A 13,121-nucleotide genomic window follows, 5' to 3' on the forward strand; every position below is an offset into this window, starting at 1 on the left:
GTTAAACCAGTCACCCCCAGTTACACCAGTTACCCCCAGTCCATCCCAGTGTGCCCAGTTGCCCCAGTTCATCCCAATGCCCCCAGTGCCCCCCAGTCCCTCCCAGTCCCAGTCAACCCAGTCCACCCCAGTTCATCCCAATCCCCCAGTCCCTCCCAGTCCCTCCAGTCCATCCCAGTCCCTCCCAGTTAGGCCAGTCCATCCCAGTGCCCCCCACTGACCCCAGTCCATCCTGGTGTCCCCAGTTCCCTCCCAGTTACCCCCCAGTGCCTCCCCAGTCCCTCCCAGTCCCCCCTGTCCCTCCCAGTCTGTCCCAGTTGCCCTCTTGCCCTTCCCAGTCCTCTCCCAACCCCTTGCAGCCTTTCCCAGTCCATCCCAGTCCCTCCCAGTTCCCCAAAGCAGCTCCCAGTCCCCCCCCGACCCCTCCCAGTTTGTCCCAGTCCCTCCCAGTTCCCCCAAATCCCTCCCAGTCCTCCCCAGATCCCCTCCCAGTCCCTCCCAGTGCATCCCAGTCCCTCCCAGTCCCTCCCAGTCTGTCCCAGGGCCCCTGAGAACCTCTCCCAGTCCCCACCCAGTCCCTCCCAGTCCGTCCCAGTGCCCGGCCCTACCTTCTGCTCCCGGTACCGCCCGTCCCGGATGCTGTTCCCCAGATCCGCCGCCGATTACCGTTCCACCACCACGTCCAGTGCCAGCTCCCGGGGGGCGTGGCCTGGGCGCGGCCACACCCACTCAGAGCCACGCCCGCCACCCCCATGCACCGCCTCCCACCAAGGGGTGGGGTCAATCCCAGGCCCTGCCCACCCATCCTGGCCTCCATGGGGGTGTGGCTTTACACTGGCCACGCCCACTCATCATGGCCCCCATGGGGGTGTGGCTTCACCTTGGCCACGCCCACCACATGTGGGGGCGGAGTCAGCATTTGACCCCACCCAGGTGAGGTCACTCTTGGCCCCACCCCCAGTGCCACACCCACTCCTAATTATCATGGCCACACCCAACGACAGTGGGTGTGGTCTGGTCCTGACCACGCCCCCTCTGGCCACACCCAACCAATGGGGGCGGTGCCCGGGATGGTGAGGGACATTGGGCCACACCCATTGATTGATGGCGACACCCATACAGGGGACCACACACCCATTCCGGGCCGTGGGGGGGGGACATTGGGGCCCGCCGGCGACTTGGGGCCCCTGCCGGGGGCCCCGGCCCACCTGTGGGCGGGTCCTTCTCTCGGGCCACCCACAGGGACGTTGGGGGAGGCTTTGAGCAGCATTGAGGGAACGGAGCATGGCGGACCCATTGGCGGGACAGCGGGGACATTGGGGACATTGAGGGGATTGAGGGACATTGGGGACATTGGGGGGAATTGGGGGACATTGGGGACATTGAGGGGATTGAGGGACAGCGGGGACATTGGGGGACTTGGGGACACTGGGGACTTGGGGACATTGAGGGACAGTGGGGGACACTGGGGGACAGCGGGGACATTGGGGGACATTGAGGGCATTGAGGGGATTGAGGGACATTGGGGACATTGAGGGACTTCGGGGACACTGGGGACGTTTGGGGGACATTGGGGTCATTGGGGGACTTGGGGACATTGAGGGACAGTGGGGACGTTTGGGGGACATTGGGGACATTGGGGGACACTGGGGACGTTTGGGGGACATTGGGGTCATTGGGGGACTTGGGGACATTGGGGACATTGGGGACGTTGAGGGACTTGGGGACATTGGGGGGACTTTGAGGGGCCCTGGGGACGTTGGGAAACTGAGGACAGGTCATAAGGGACATTGGGGAAATTGGGGAGACATTGGGGACATTGAGGGGATTGAGGGACATTGGGGGGACATTGGGGATTGGGGGACATCAGGGGACATTTGGGGACATGGAGGACGTCAGAGATATTGGGGATATTGGGGACATTGGGGACAGCAGGGACATGTCATAGGGACATGAGGGACACTGAGGGGCATGGGGGACATGGGGGATGTTTGGGACATTGGGGACATTGAGCGACTTGGGGACATTGGGAACACTGGGGACATGAGGGGACGATGGGGACTTTGAAGACATTGAGGGGACATTGGGGACATCAAGAACGTGTCATGAGGGAGGTGGACATGGGGACACGGGGCAAGTTGGGGACATTGGGGACATGTAATGGGGGACATTGGGGACACATCAAGGGGGACAAGGAGACATTGGGGGACATTGGGGACACTGAGACAAATCGGGGGGGAGGTGACACAGGAGGACATTGGGGACCCGTCATGGGGCTGGGGACATGGAGGGGACACGTTATTGGGGCTTGGGACATGGGGGGGACGCGGGGGTGACAGGGACAGGTGACAGGGACACAGGGGTGACAGGGACAGGGGCACAGGGGTGAAGGGACAGGGGACACACGGGGGGTGACAGGGACAGGGGTGGGACAGGGGTGACAGGGACAGGTGACAGGGACAGGTGACAGGGACAGACACGGGGGTGACAGGGACAGGGGGTGACAGGGACAGGGGGTGACAGGGACAGGTGACAGACACACGGGGGTGACAGGGACAGGTGACAGGGACAGGTGACAGACACACGGGGGTGACAGGGACACGGGGGTGACAGGGACAGGGGGTGACCGGGACATGGGGACAGTCACCCGTTGGCCTCGGTGACGTCGGCGCACAGCACGATCTCGAACTCGCCGGGTCTGAGCTCAAACTCCTGCTCGGGGTCGCACCTGGGGGACCCCAAAGTCACCCCAAAGTCACCTCCAGGTGACCCCGAGGGCTGTAACCTGTCCCCCACCCCCCTCCAGGTGCTTCAACCCCCCCAAAGTGTCCCCAAAGTGTCCCCAAAGTGTCCCCAGGCCCCCAAACTCACGCCGGGGGGGAGGGGGCGCAGTTCTCGTCCTGCTCCACCAGGGGGCGCTGCGGGAACGCCTGGCCGGGGGGCGGGGCCTCGACGAGGCTCCGCCCCCGCGGGGTCAGCGCGTACCTGGGGGGGGGAAGGGGTGAAATGGGGAGGGGTCCTGGGGGGGGGGTCTCAGGTGCATCCAGGGGGGTCCTGGGGGATATCGAGGGGTCCTGGGAGTCCCAGGGGTTCTTGGGGGGTCCCAGGGCCATCCCAGAGGGTGTCTGAGGGGTCCCAGGTGAGTCTGGGGGCTCTGGGGGGGTCCCAGGACCCAGGTGTCCCAGGTGGTCCAGGTGTGGGGGTCTGGGGGGGTCCCAAGGCCATTCCCAGGGGGTCCCAGGGGGTCCGGGGTCCCAGGGGGTCCCAGGGGGTCCCGGGGGGTCCCAGGGGGTCCAAGGTAGATCCCAAGTGAGTCTGGGGGTCCCGGGGGGTCCCAGGGGGTCTCAGGGGGTCGAGTCTGGGGTCTGGGGGGGGGTTCCCGAGGGGTTCCCAGCCCTACCTGGGGGGGCGGCCGCTCCTCTGCACGAGCCCCCGACGCAGGAGGGGACCCAGAGCCGCCTGTGGGGGAGGGGGAAGCGGGGTCAGCCCCTCCCCCACCACCCTTTGGGGGGGGGAGGGGTGCCAGGGTGGGGGAGGGGCGCTGGGTCCCCTCCTGTCACTCACAGGGTCAGGGCGTGGTCACAGAGGGGCTGGGCCTGCTGCAGAAGCTCCGCCTCTGGGAGGGGCTCCGGGCTCTGGGGGGCGGAGCTTAGGGTGAGGAGGGGGAGGGGCAGGGTCTGGACCCCTCCCCCACCTCCCCCCAGGTGTGTCCCCTCCCCCTCACCTGGCTCAGGACCAGCAAGAGGGCGTGGCCTCGGGAGCGGGGGAGGGGCTGGGACTGGCGGGGGCGGCGCTGGAGGAAGGGGGAGGGGCAGAGATTGGGGGCGTGGCCTCCTCTGCCCCTCCCCCACATGGGGAGCAGTGGGAGGAGACCTGGGTGGGGGAGGGGTGAGGACAGGACTCACCGTGGGCGGGGCTGGGGGAGGGTCTGGGCACCGCCCCTGCCGAGGGGGCGTGGCAGGGAGTCCCTGTTCTGCAGCATGCAAATGATATGCAAATCATTATGCAAAACAACCCCATCAGGCCCCGCCCACACCAAAGCCCTGCCCTATCTTTGCCCCACCCCCTTCAGAAGCACCTCCCACCAAAGCCCCGCCCACCACTGTCCCACCCTTTGAGGCCACGCCCCCTTTTCCATGCCCCACCCACATACACTGATGTGTGTGGAAGGGGCGGGGTCACCCAAGCCACGCCCCCAGCCCACTTCACAGCTCCACCCCTCTACAGACCCCGCCCCTCCATGTCCCGCCCCTCTAAGCCCCGCCCACCCCGGCGGTGCTGGCTCAGCCGTTGGTCGAGGCGGGCACAGAGGGCGGGGCCAAAGTGCTGCAAGATGGCGGCGGCGCGGCCGGAACGGAGCGGGAGCGGGAACCGGGAGAGAGAGCGCAGGGCCTGGGGGGAAACACACCTGAGACACACCTGGGGAACCCAAACACACCTGGACACCCCAAAATCCACCTGGAGACCCCAAACCCACCTGGGCGCCCCAAAATCGCCCACCTGTGCACCCCAAACCCACCCGGCTCCCCCCCAGACCCACCCTCTCGTAGGTGCCCCTGGCCCAGGTGCCCTGCGCCTCGTCCCGCCACTCGCGCAGCCAGCGGGCGAACAGCGGGTTGGGGTGGCCGCGGGGGCGGCGGCGGCGCCGGGAGGAGGCGGCGGCGGCCGCGGCCATGTTCGAATCCTCCCGCCGCCGCCGCCGCTCCCCGGAAGTTCCGCCCCCGCGGGGGCCGCTCTGGCCGAGCTCGCTGATCGGGGGAAATGCGACTCGTCTGCTCTGGAGGACTCCGCTCTAGCAGCTCGGAGATTCAACTTGTCTGCTCTGCAGGAGGCCGCTCGGGGTCGGCCGGAAGTTAAACTCGTCTGCTCTGGAGGGTTCCGCTCTGGGCTGCGCGGAGGCCAAACTCGTCTGCTCTGGAGGACCTCGGCCGTCATGGGAGACCCCAAATCTTCCATGGGCCGCCCAGACCCAGCCTCCAACCCCAAAAATTCTGCCCCCAACCCCAAAATTCTGCCCCCAGGCCCCCCAAATCTCCCCCACGCCCCCCAGATCCTGCCCCCAACCCCCAAATTTTGCCCCCAGGCCCCCCCAGAACTTTTCCTCAACCCCCAAATTCTGCCCCCAGATCTTGCCCCCAACTCCCAAATTCTGCCCCCAGCGACCCCAAATCCTTCCCTCTGCCCCCCTCAAATCCCAGGACGCATCCCAGCTGCAGCACAGCAAAACCTTTTATTGTTTAGAAAATCATTTTAAAAACAAACTCGGGGAGTGGGGGAGGGGGGGGTGGGGCACCCCCAAAACAACACAGACCCCCCTGTGGGGGGAGGGGGGGGGCACCCCAAAGTAACACTAAAGGCGTGGGGGGAGGGGCGGCACCCCAAGAGGGCGGCACCCCAAAATCCCACCCTGTGCTGGGGGGAGGGGCAGCTGGGGACCTCCCCTCACCACCCCCCAGCTGGTTTTGGGGTGATGGGGGAGGGGTGGCACCATGGGACCCCCACCCCTGGATGAGTTTGGGGGTGGCAGCACCGGTTTGGGGGTCCCATGGGTGTTGGGGGGGGTTGGGGAGGACATCAGGACAATTTTGGGGTCCTCAGAGCCGGTTTGGGGATCCCTGGGGTGGTTTTGGGGTCCTCAGGATGGTTTTGGGGTCCCTGAAGAACTCAGGGGGTCCCCAGGGCTGATTTGGGGACCCCTGGGTCAGTTTTGGTAACCCCAGAGCTGATTTTGGGATCCCTGGGGTGGTTTTGGGGTCCCTGGAGAACTCAGGGGTGTCCCCAGGATGGTTTTGGGGTCCCCAGGATGAGTTTTGGGGTGGTTTTGGGGTCCCCAGAGCTGATTTTGGGATCCCTGGGGTGGTTTTGGGGTCCCTGAATAATTCAGGGGGTTCCCCAGGATGAGTTTTGGGGTCTTTGGGGTCCCCAGGATGAGTTTTGGGGTCCCTAGGATGAGTTTTGGGGTGGTTTTGGGGTCCCCAGAGCTGATTTTGGGGTCCCTGGGGTGGTTTTGGGGTCCCTGAAGAACTCAGGGGTGTCCCCAGGATGGTTTTGGGGTCCCCAGGATGAGTTTTGAGGTCCCCAGAGCTGGTTTTGGGGTCCCCAGGATGGTTTTGGGGTCCCCAGGATGAGTTTTGGGGTCCCCAGAGCTGGTTTTGGGGTCCCCAGGATGGTTTTGGGGTCCCCAGGATGAGTTTTGGGGTTCCCCAGAGCTGGTTTTGGGCTCCCTGGCAGCAGCCGGAACTCGCTGTGAATTTGGGCGCTTTTGGGGCGCAGGGAGGGGAGTCGGGGGCGCAGGGCTGCGCTGAGGAGCTCGGGCGGGGGGTTTGGGGTGCAGGGAGGGGCTCGGGGGGGTCTGGAGGTGCCGTTTTTGGGAACACCAAAGCAGAAAGCAAAAGCCGCAAAAACCAAAGACTCCAGAAAAAAGGGGCTCAGAGGGACGCCAAGCACCACGCCACCAGCCCGAGCGTCCGGCTCTTTTGGCGTTGCCCCGCCCCCGGGACGTACCACCCCCGAGAACAGTCCTGTCCCCTCGGAGGGCCCACCCAGCACCAAGAGCTGCCCCAGCACCAGGAATGGATAAGAGGGACAGAAAGGGGACAGGGAGGGGACAGCGAGGGGACAGCGGTGTCACCAGGGCGTGGGGACGTCACCCAGGGTCACTGACACCACACCCAGTGTCCCCACACCCCCCTCATTCTGTGTCCCCAACAGCCCCTGGCCCTTGTGTCCCCCTGCGCCCCCTCCCCTTGTCCCCAGGGCTGTCCCCAATGTCCCCAAGGCCTTCCTCAGTGTCCCCAAAACACCCTGGAGATGTCCCCACGTGTCCCTAAGCCCTGGGAACGTCCCTCTTTGCCCAAGCCCTTCCTCGGTGTCGCTGCTTGTCCAAAACCTTTCCCAGATGTCCCAAAGTGTCCCCAATGTCCGTACGTGTCCCCAGATGTCCCAAAGTGTCCTCAATGTCCTCATGTGTCCCCAATGTCCTCACATGTCCCCAGATGTCCCAAAGTGCCCCCAGGTGTCCCAGATGTCCCTGCTGTCCCCAATGTCCCCAGGTGTCCCCAATGTCCCCAGTCCCACCTTATCAAAGCCTTTCTCCTCCAGTTCCCTGCCCAGCGCATTCCCAATGTCCCCAATGTCCCCAGGTGTCCCCGATGTCCCCAGATGTCCCCAATGTCCCCAGGTGTCCCAGATGTCCCCAGGTGTCCCCAATGTCCCCAGATGTCCCCAGGTGTCCCCTGCTATCCCCAATGTCCCCAGGTGTCCCCAATGTCCCAGTCCCACCTTATCAAAGCCTTTCTCCTCCAGTTTCCTGCCCAGTGCATTCCCAATGTCCCCAGGTGTCCCCAGTGTCCCCAGGTGTCCCCAGTGTCCCAGTCCCACCTTATCAAAGCCTTTCTCCTCCAGTTTCCTGCCCAGCACGTCCCCGATCCCGGCCAGGCTCCCCACGGGTTTGTCCCCCATCGGCTCCGCCACGAAGTCCCGGTGCTTCTGTGACGTCGAGGACATGGCGCCTGGGGACACACGGACATTGAGGGGACACACGGACAGCCCAGGGGACACACGGACAGGGTGGGGACACACGGACAGTGAGGGGACACACGGACAGCCCAGGGGACACACAGACAGCCCAGGGGCACACGGACAGCCCAGGGGACACACGGACAGCTCAGGGTGTCCCGGTGCTTCTGTGACGTCGAGGACATGGTGCCTGGGGACACACGGACATTGAGGGGACACACGGACACCTCAGGGGACACACGGACAGGGTGGGGACAGACGGACACCCCAGGGGACACACGGACAGCGCAGGGGACACACGGACATTGAGGGGACACACGGACAGCCCAGGGGACACACGGACAGGGTGGGGACACACGGACACTGAGGGGACACACGGACAGGGCGGGGACACACGGACAGCCCAGGGGACACACGGACACCTCAGGGGACACACGGACAGCCCAGGGGACCGGTGCTTCTGTGACGTCGAGGACGTGGCGCCTGGGGACACACGGACATTGAGGGGACACACAGACACCTCAGGGGACACACAGACAGCCTGGGGACACATGGACAGCCAGGGGACACACGGACAGGGTGGGGACACACGGACACCTCAGGGGACACACGGACAGCCCAGGGGACACACGGACAGGGTAGGGACACACGGACAGCTCAGGGGACACACGGACAGCCCAGGGGGACACGGTGCTTCTGTGGCGTTGAGGACATGGTGCCTGGGGACACGAAGGGGACACTGCAGGGGACAGCTCAGGGTGAGCAGCACCAGCAAAGTGCGGGGACACGGGGACAGAGCGAGGGGACAGCGGGACAGGGCGAGGGAAGCGACAGGGACAGAGCAGGGGGGCGTTGGGGACACTCTGGGGACAGGGACAGAGCGGGGCCTGGGAGGGGATGGGGACCCTGAGGGGACACTGAGGGGACAGAGCGGGGACAGGGACTGAGGTGGCACTGAGGGACATTGAGGGAACATTGAGGGGACATTGGGGGGACACTGGAGGGAGCCTGTGGGGACACTGAGGGGACACTGAGGGGACATTGTGGGGCCACTGAGGGGACATTGGGGGGACTCTGAGGGAACATTGAGGGGACATTGTGGGGACCCTGAGGGGACATTGGGGGGAGCCTGAGGGGACACTGTGGGGACACTGAGGGACATTGAAGGGACTCTGAGGGGACACTGGAGGGAGCCTGTGGGGACACTGAGGGGACCCTGAAGGGACACCCCGCCCCCTCCCGCCCCTCCCAGACTCCCCCGCCCCTCCCTGCCCTCCCCGCCCCTCAGTGTCCCCTCAATGTCCCCTCCCGGTCCCCTCCGTCCCCTCCCGGTGCCCCCGCTCCCCCCCCCGCCCTCACCGTCCCCTCGGGCCGCTCCAACCGCCGCTCCCGCCTCAACCCGCTGCCGCTACGCACTGACGTCACATCCGGCGGCGCCCCGTGCTGACGCCGCTTCCCGGCGGCGCGCGCCGGAAAACCAACGAGACGGAGCGCGCGGAGGCGCTCTGGGATCATAGAGACGAACCGGGGTCCTCCAAGGGCCTGCTGGGTCCGCCCAGGTGAGCGGGGACACCTGGAAATGGCTCCGGGTGCTGCCGGGAACACCGGGAACCCCTCCGGGATCATCGCCGAGCCTCTCGAATTCACGGACAGCGGCTCCGGGGCAATCCCAGGCTCCCAAAATTCCCTCCCGTGCTCCCCCATGCCAAAGGATTCCCCCGAGAGGATCCTCAAAGAGACCAAAAAGAGGCGATTCTGGCCCAAAATCGGGCAAAAAAAAAGGTATTTTTATTAAATTTCTGGGAAATATTACAAATGCAACAAGCCACAATGTGGGGAAGAGAAATATGGGGAAAAAAGATGAGGTTTTGGGAAAAAACGGGAGGTTTGGAATAAAAAGGGAAGATTTGGGGGTAAAAAGGAGGGGATTGGGGCACAAAGGAGGATTTGGTGGCAAAATATAAAAGATTGAGGGCAAAAAGATGAGATTTTGGGTAAAATCTGGATTTTGGGGGAACAAGGGACAGATAAGGAGAGGAATCTGAGGGCAAAACTGGAGGATTTTGAGATAAAAACCGGGATTTGGGGAAAAATAATACTGAAATTGTGAGAAATTAAAAGGATTTGGGGCAAAACTGGGAAATTTGGGAGGGAAGGTGAAATTTAGGGAGAAAAAAAGAGAAATCAGGAAAAAAAAAAAGGAAAATTCCTCCCATTATGCAAAGAAAACAATTCCCGCCCAAAATGCAAATAGAAAAATTTGCATAGGGGAGGGGTATCAGAGTGACCACACCCACATGCAAATGAGGCTGCTCAAGCCACGCCCCTCAGCGCTTGAGCGCGGGAGGAAATTCGGGCGCCGTTTTTTGGGGTAAAACCGTAGAAATTCGGGATTTTTCCGCTCAGCTCCATTTCTGGGGGGTTCTGAACGCCCCCTCAGGCCTCGTCCTCGCTCAGGAGCAGATTGGGGACCCCCCTGGAGATGGGGAAGCGCCGCCCCGAGTCCGGGCACTGCAGGGACCCCTCGAGCACCTCCACCTGTGACATCGGGGGGGGGGAAAAAAAATTCAAATTTGGGGGGGGGGGGTCCCCCGAAATTTTGGGGGTTTCGGGGGTTTTGGGGACCCCCCCTGACCTCGAGCAGGACGTGGTGGAGGCGCCGCAGGAATTCCTCGTCGGTCTCGTAGCCCGGGCTGGGCTCGGGGGGCAGCTCCGAGGGGCGCCCCAACTTTGGGGGGCACAAAAAATAAAAGGGGGGAGGGGGTGGGGTTAGAGGGGATCCCCCCCCACCCCGAGTGTAACCTTCAACCCCCCCAAAAAAAAAAATGGAATCTTCAAGTTTGGGAGTCCCAAAAATGCAGGAAATGCCGCCGAAAGTTGGGGAACCCCAAAAAATCTGATTGGCCACTGTCAGCCCCTCCCAAAATCCCCCCCCAAACCCCCAAATTTCCCCCAAACCGACCCCCCCAGACCCCCCTTCCCATGGAGCCCCCAAACTTCCCCCCGACCCCCAAAATCGCCCTCAAATCCCCCCCAGGAGCCCCCAAATTCCCCCCAGACCGACCCCCCAAACCCCTCCTTCCCCTGGAGCCCCCAGACCCCCAAATTTCTCCCCCGGACCCCCCAAACTCCCTCCAGACCCCCCAAAATCGCCCTCAAATCTCCCCAAATCCCCCCCCAGGACCCCCCAAAATCCCCTCAGACCCCTCCCGAACCCAACCCCCCCGGTTCCTCCCCCGGTTCCCCCCGGTTCTCAGAGCCCCCCGTGGATCCCGGTTCCCCCCCCCCCCCATGTTCTCGTTGCCCCATCCCCGGTTCTCCCGGTTCCCGGTGTCCCTTCCCGGTTCACCCCGGTTCCCCCCCGGTCTCCTCACGGTTCCCGGTTCCCGATCCCTTCCTGGTTCCCGGTTCCTGCCCCTGTTTCTGGACCCCCCCTCGGTTCTCAGAGCACTATTCCAGTTCCCGGTGTCCCTTCCCGGTTCTCCCCGGTTCCCCCTCGGTCTCCTCACAGTTCCCGGTTCCCGATTCCTGCCCCTGTTCCCGGAGCCCCCTCAGTTCCCGGTGCCCCTTTCCGGTTCCCAATTCCCCCTCCCGGTTCCCGCCCCTGTTTCTGGACCCCCCCTCGGTTCTCAGAGCACTATCCTGGTTCCCGGTGTCACTTCCCGGTTCCCCCCCGGTCTCCCCACGGTTCCCGGTGCCCCCCCCGGTTCCTGGTGTCCCCTCCCCGGTTCTCGTTCCCGGTGTCCCTTCCCTGTCCCCTCCCCGGTGCCCCCGTTGTTCCCAGTTCCTGGTCCTGTTCCCGGACCCCTCCCCGGTGCCCCCGTTCCCAGTCCCGGTTCCCAGTGTCCCCTCCCCGGTGCCCCCATTGTCCCCGGTTCCCAGTCCCGGTTCCTGGTCCCCTCCCCGGTGCCCCCGCTGTTCCCGGTTCCCGGTCCCGGTTCCCAGTGTCCCCTCCCCGGTGCCCCCGTTGTTCCCAGTTCCCGTTCCCAGTTCCCGGTGCCCCCGTTGTTCCCGTTCCTGGTTCCCGGTTCCCGTTTCCCCGTTGTCCCCGGTTCCCGTCCTCTCCCCGGTTTCCGGTCCCCTCCCCGGTGCCCCCAGTCCCGGTGCCCCCATTGTCCCCGGTTTCCGGTCCCGTTCCCGGTTCCCCTCCCCGGTTCCCCCGTTGTTCCCATTCCCGTTCCGGGCTCACGCTCTCCGCCGCCTCCCTCAGCGCGTCCCAGCGCAGCCGCGGCACCAAGCGGGACACGAAGGCGGCGTTGAACGGCACCGGGCGGACCCGAACCTCGGCGGCCTGCGGGGACCGGGGGCGTCACCGGGGAGGGCACCGGAACCGGGGGGAACCGGGGGGGAACGGGAAATAACGGGAGGCGGAACGGGGAGGGGTTAACGGGAGAACAACGGGATTAACGGGGGGCTCCAACCGGACCGGAACCTGGAGGGAACGGGGGATAACGGGGGGCTAATTAGGGGGGGTTAACGGGGGTTTTAACGGCGGAGTTAACTGGAGGCGCTACCGGCAGAGTTAACGCGGGTAACGGTTACCGGGGGTTACCGGGAGGGAACGGGATTAACGGGGATTTATCGGGGGGAAATTACCGGCGGTTAATGAGGATAACGAGAGGGTTAACGGGGAATTAACGGGGGGATAACGGGGAGGAACCGGCCCGAGCCGAACCGCGGCGGGACGGGGGGACCGGGGCGTTAATGGGAGAGGAACGGGGATAACGGGAACGGGGATAACGGGAACGGGGATAACGGGAACGGGGATAACGGGACGAGAACGAGGATAACGGGGGAGGGTTAACGGGTTTAACAAGCGGGGGATAACGGGGCCGTTAACGGGGGATTTAACGGGAGGTTTAACGGGCGATTTATTGACGGTAACGGGAGAAATTACCGGTGGTCCATAGGGTTAACGGAGGAGTTACCGGGAGTAACGGGGGAGGTAACGGGAGTGATGGGAGGTAAATACGGGCGCACCGATCGGAACCCCGGCGGTGCCAGGGGAACGGGGAGGAGCTGGGACCCGGTAACGGGGGCACCGTTAAAGTTCCGGTAACGGCTCCGGTAACCGGTAACGGCCAGAGGTGGCGGGGCCCTGCGGGGGGCGGGAACGGCGGTGTCCCCCCCGTTCCCGGTGCCCCGGGGTCCCCCCGTGCCCGCACCTCGATCCGCAGGGGGAATCCGCCCCCGGGCCGCAGCCCCGGCACGTGGGAGCTCAGCAGGTTGTGGGTCAGCAGCTTCATGGCGCCGCTTCCGCTTCCGGTGCGTCACTTCCGGCAATACGCGGTTACCGCGGTAACGGTGTAACGGGGCGGGGCTTACCCATAATTGGGCGGGGTATCAAGGGTGGGGTCGCTTAAAGGGGCGTGGCTCAATAAAGAGGCGGGGTCCACTTAAAGGGACAGGATAAAAAAATTTAATTCCCCCCCTCCCTCCCTCCAGGACTTCCAAACCATCTCCGGGGCCTCTCCCCAAACCCCCAAAAGCCTTCAGGCTCCTCAGAGGATTTGAAAATTTGTGACCCTTCCCCAAAACCTGTCCGGTCTCCCCTTCTCACAGTCCTGACCCCCAGGGTGACCCCACCCCTTTATTTCGGGCGC

At 64.3% G+C, this 13,121-nt stretch overlaps 2 protein-coding genes across 2 annotated transcripts; both read right to left on the reverse strand.

The window, feature by feature from the left end:
- Positions 1-2,647: 2,647 nt before the first annotated feature.
- On the reverse strand, positions 2,648-4,682 carry MUS81 (MUS81 structure-specific endonuclease subunit). The gene is made up of 8 exons (XM_030970130.1): positions 4,541-4,682; positions 4,269-4,392; positions 3,906-3,973; positions 3,725-3,793; positions 3,565-3,635; positions 3,401-3,459; positions 2,872-2,985; positions 2,648-2,728 (listed from the first exon to the last, which is right to left on the reverse strand). Exons 1-7 carry the CDS (start codon positions 4,673-4,675, stop codon positions 2,975-2,977), a joined length of 537 nt encoding a protein of 178 aa, XP_030825990.1. The 5' UTR covers positions 4,676-4,682; the 3' UTR covers positions 2,648-2,728; positions 2,872-2,974.
- A 4,608-nt stretch (positions 4,683-9,290) lies between these two features.
- Positions 9,291-12,814, reverse strand: TRMT112 (tRNA methyltransferase subunit 11-2). Its single transcript, XM_030970128.1, has 4 exons — positions 12,684-12,814; positions 11,708-11,809; positions 10,154-10,246; positions 9,291-10,056 (listed from the first exon to the last, which is right to left on the reverse strand). Exons 1-4 carry the CDS (start codon positions 12,762-12,764, stop codon positions 9,955-9,957), a joined length of 378 nt encoding a protein of 125 aa, XP_030825988.1. The 5' UTR covers positions 12,765-12,814; the 3' UTR covers positions 9,291-9,954.
- Between the last annotated feature and the right edge of the window lie 307 nt (positions 12,815-13,121).

This window comes from Camarhynchus parvulus, unplaced genomic scaffold, assembly GCF_901933205.1.
Source record: "Camarhynchus parvulus unplaced genomic scaffold, STF_HiC, whole genome shotgun sequence".
Taxonomy (NCBI): domain Eukaryota; kingdom Metazoa; phylum Chordata; class Aves; order Passeriformes; family Thraupidae; genus Camarhynchus; species Camarhynchus parvulus.

What these genes read in the sequence shown, in the direction of transcription:
- MUS81 (XM_030970130.1), bottom strand. Translation starts at nt 4,675, where the DNA reads ATGGCCGCGGCCGCCGCCGCCTCCTCCCGGCGCCGCCGCCGCCCCCGC. An exon ending in CTCCCCCAGCCCCGCCCACG is followed by an intron (nt 3,794 to 3,905) that starts GTGAGTCCTGTC and finishes CCCTTCCTCCAG; the next exon opens with CGCCGCCCCCGCCAGTCCCA. An exon ending in TGTGACCACGCCCTGACCCT is followed by an intron (nt 3,460 to 3,564) that starts GTGAGTGACAGG and finishes CCTCCCCCACAG; the next exon opens with GCGGCTCTGGGTCCCCTCCT.
- TRMT112 (XM_030970128.1), bottom strand. Translation starts at nt 12,764, where the DNA reads ATGAAGCTGCTGACCCACAACCTGCTGAGCTCCCACGTGCCGGGGCTG. An exon ending in GATTCCCCCTGCGGATCGAG is followed by an intron (nt 11,810 to 12,683) that starts GTGCGGGCACGG and finishes CGGTCCCCGCAG; the next exon opens with GCCGCCGAGGTTCGGGTCCG. An exon ending in TGAGGGAGGCGGCGGAGAGC is followed by an intron (nt 10,247 to 11,707) that starts GTGAGCCCGGAA and finishes TGCCCCCCAAAG; the next exon opens with TTGGGGCGCCCCTCGGAGCT.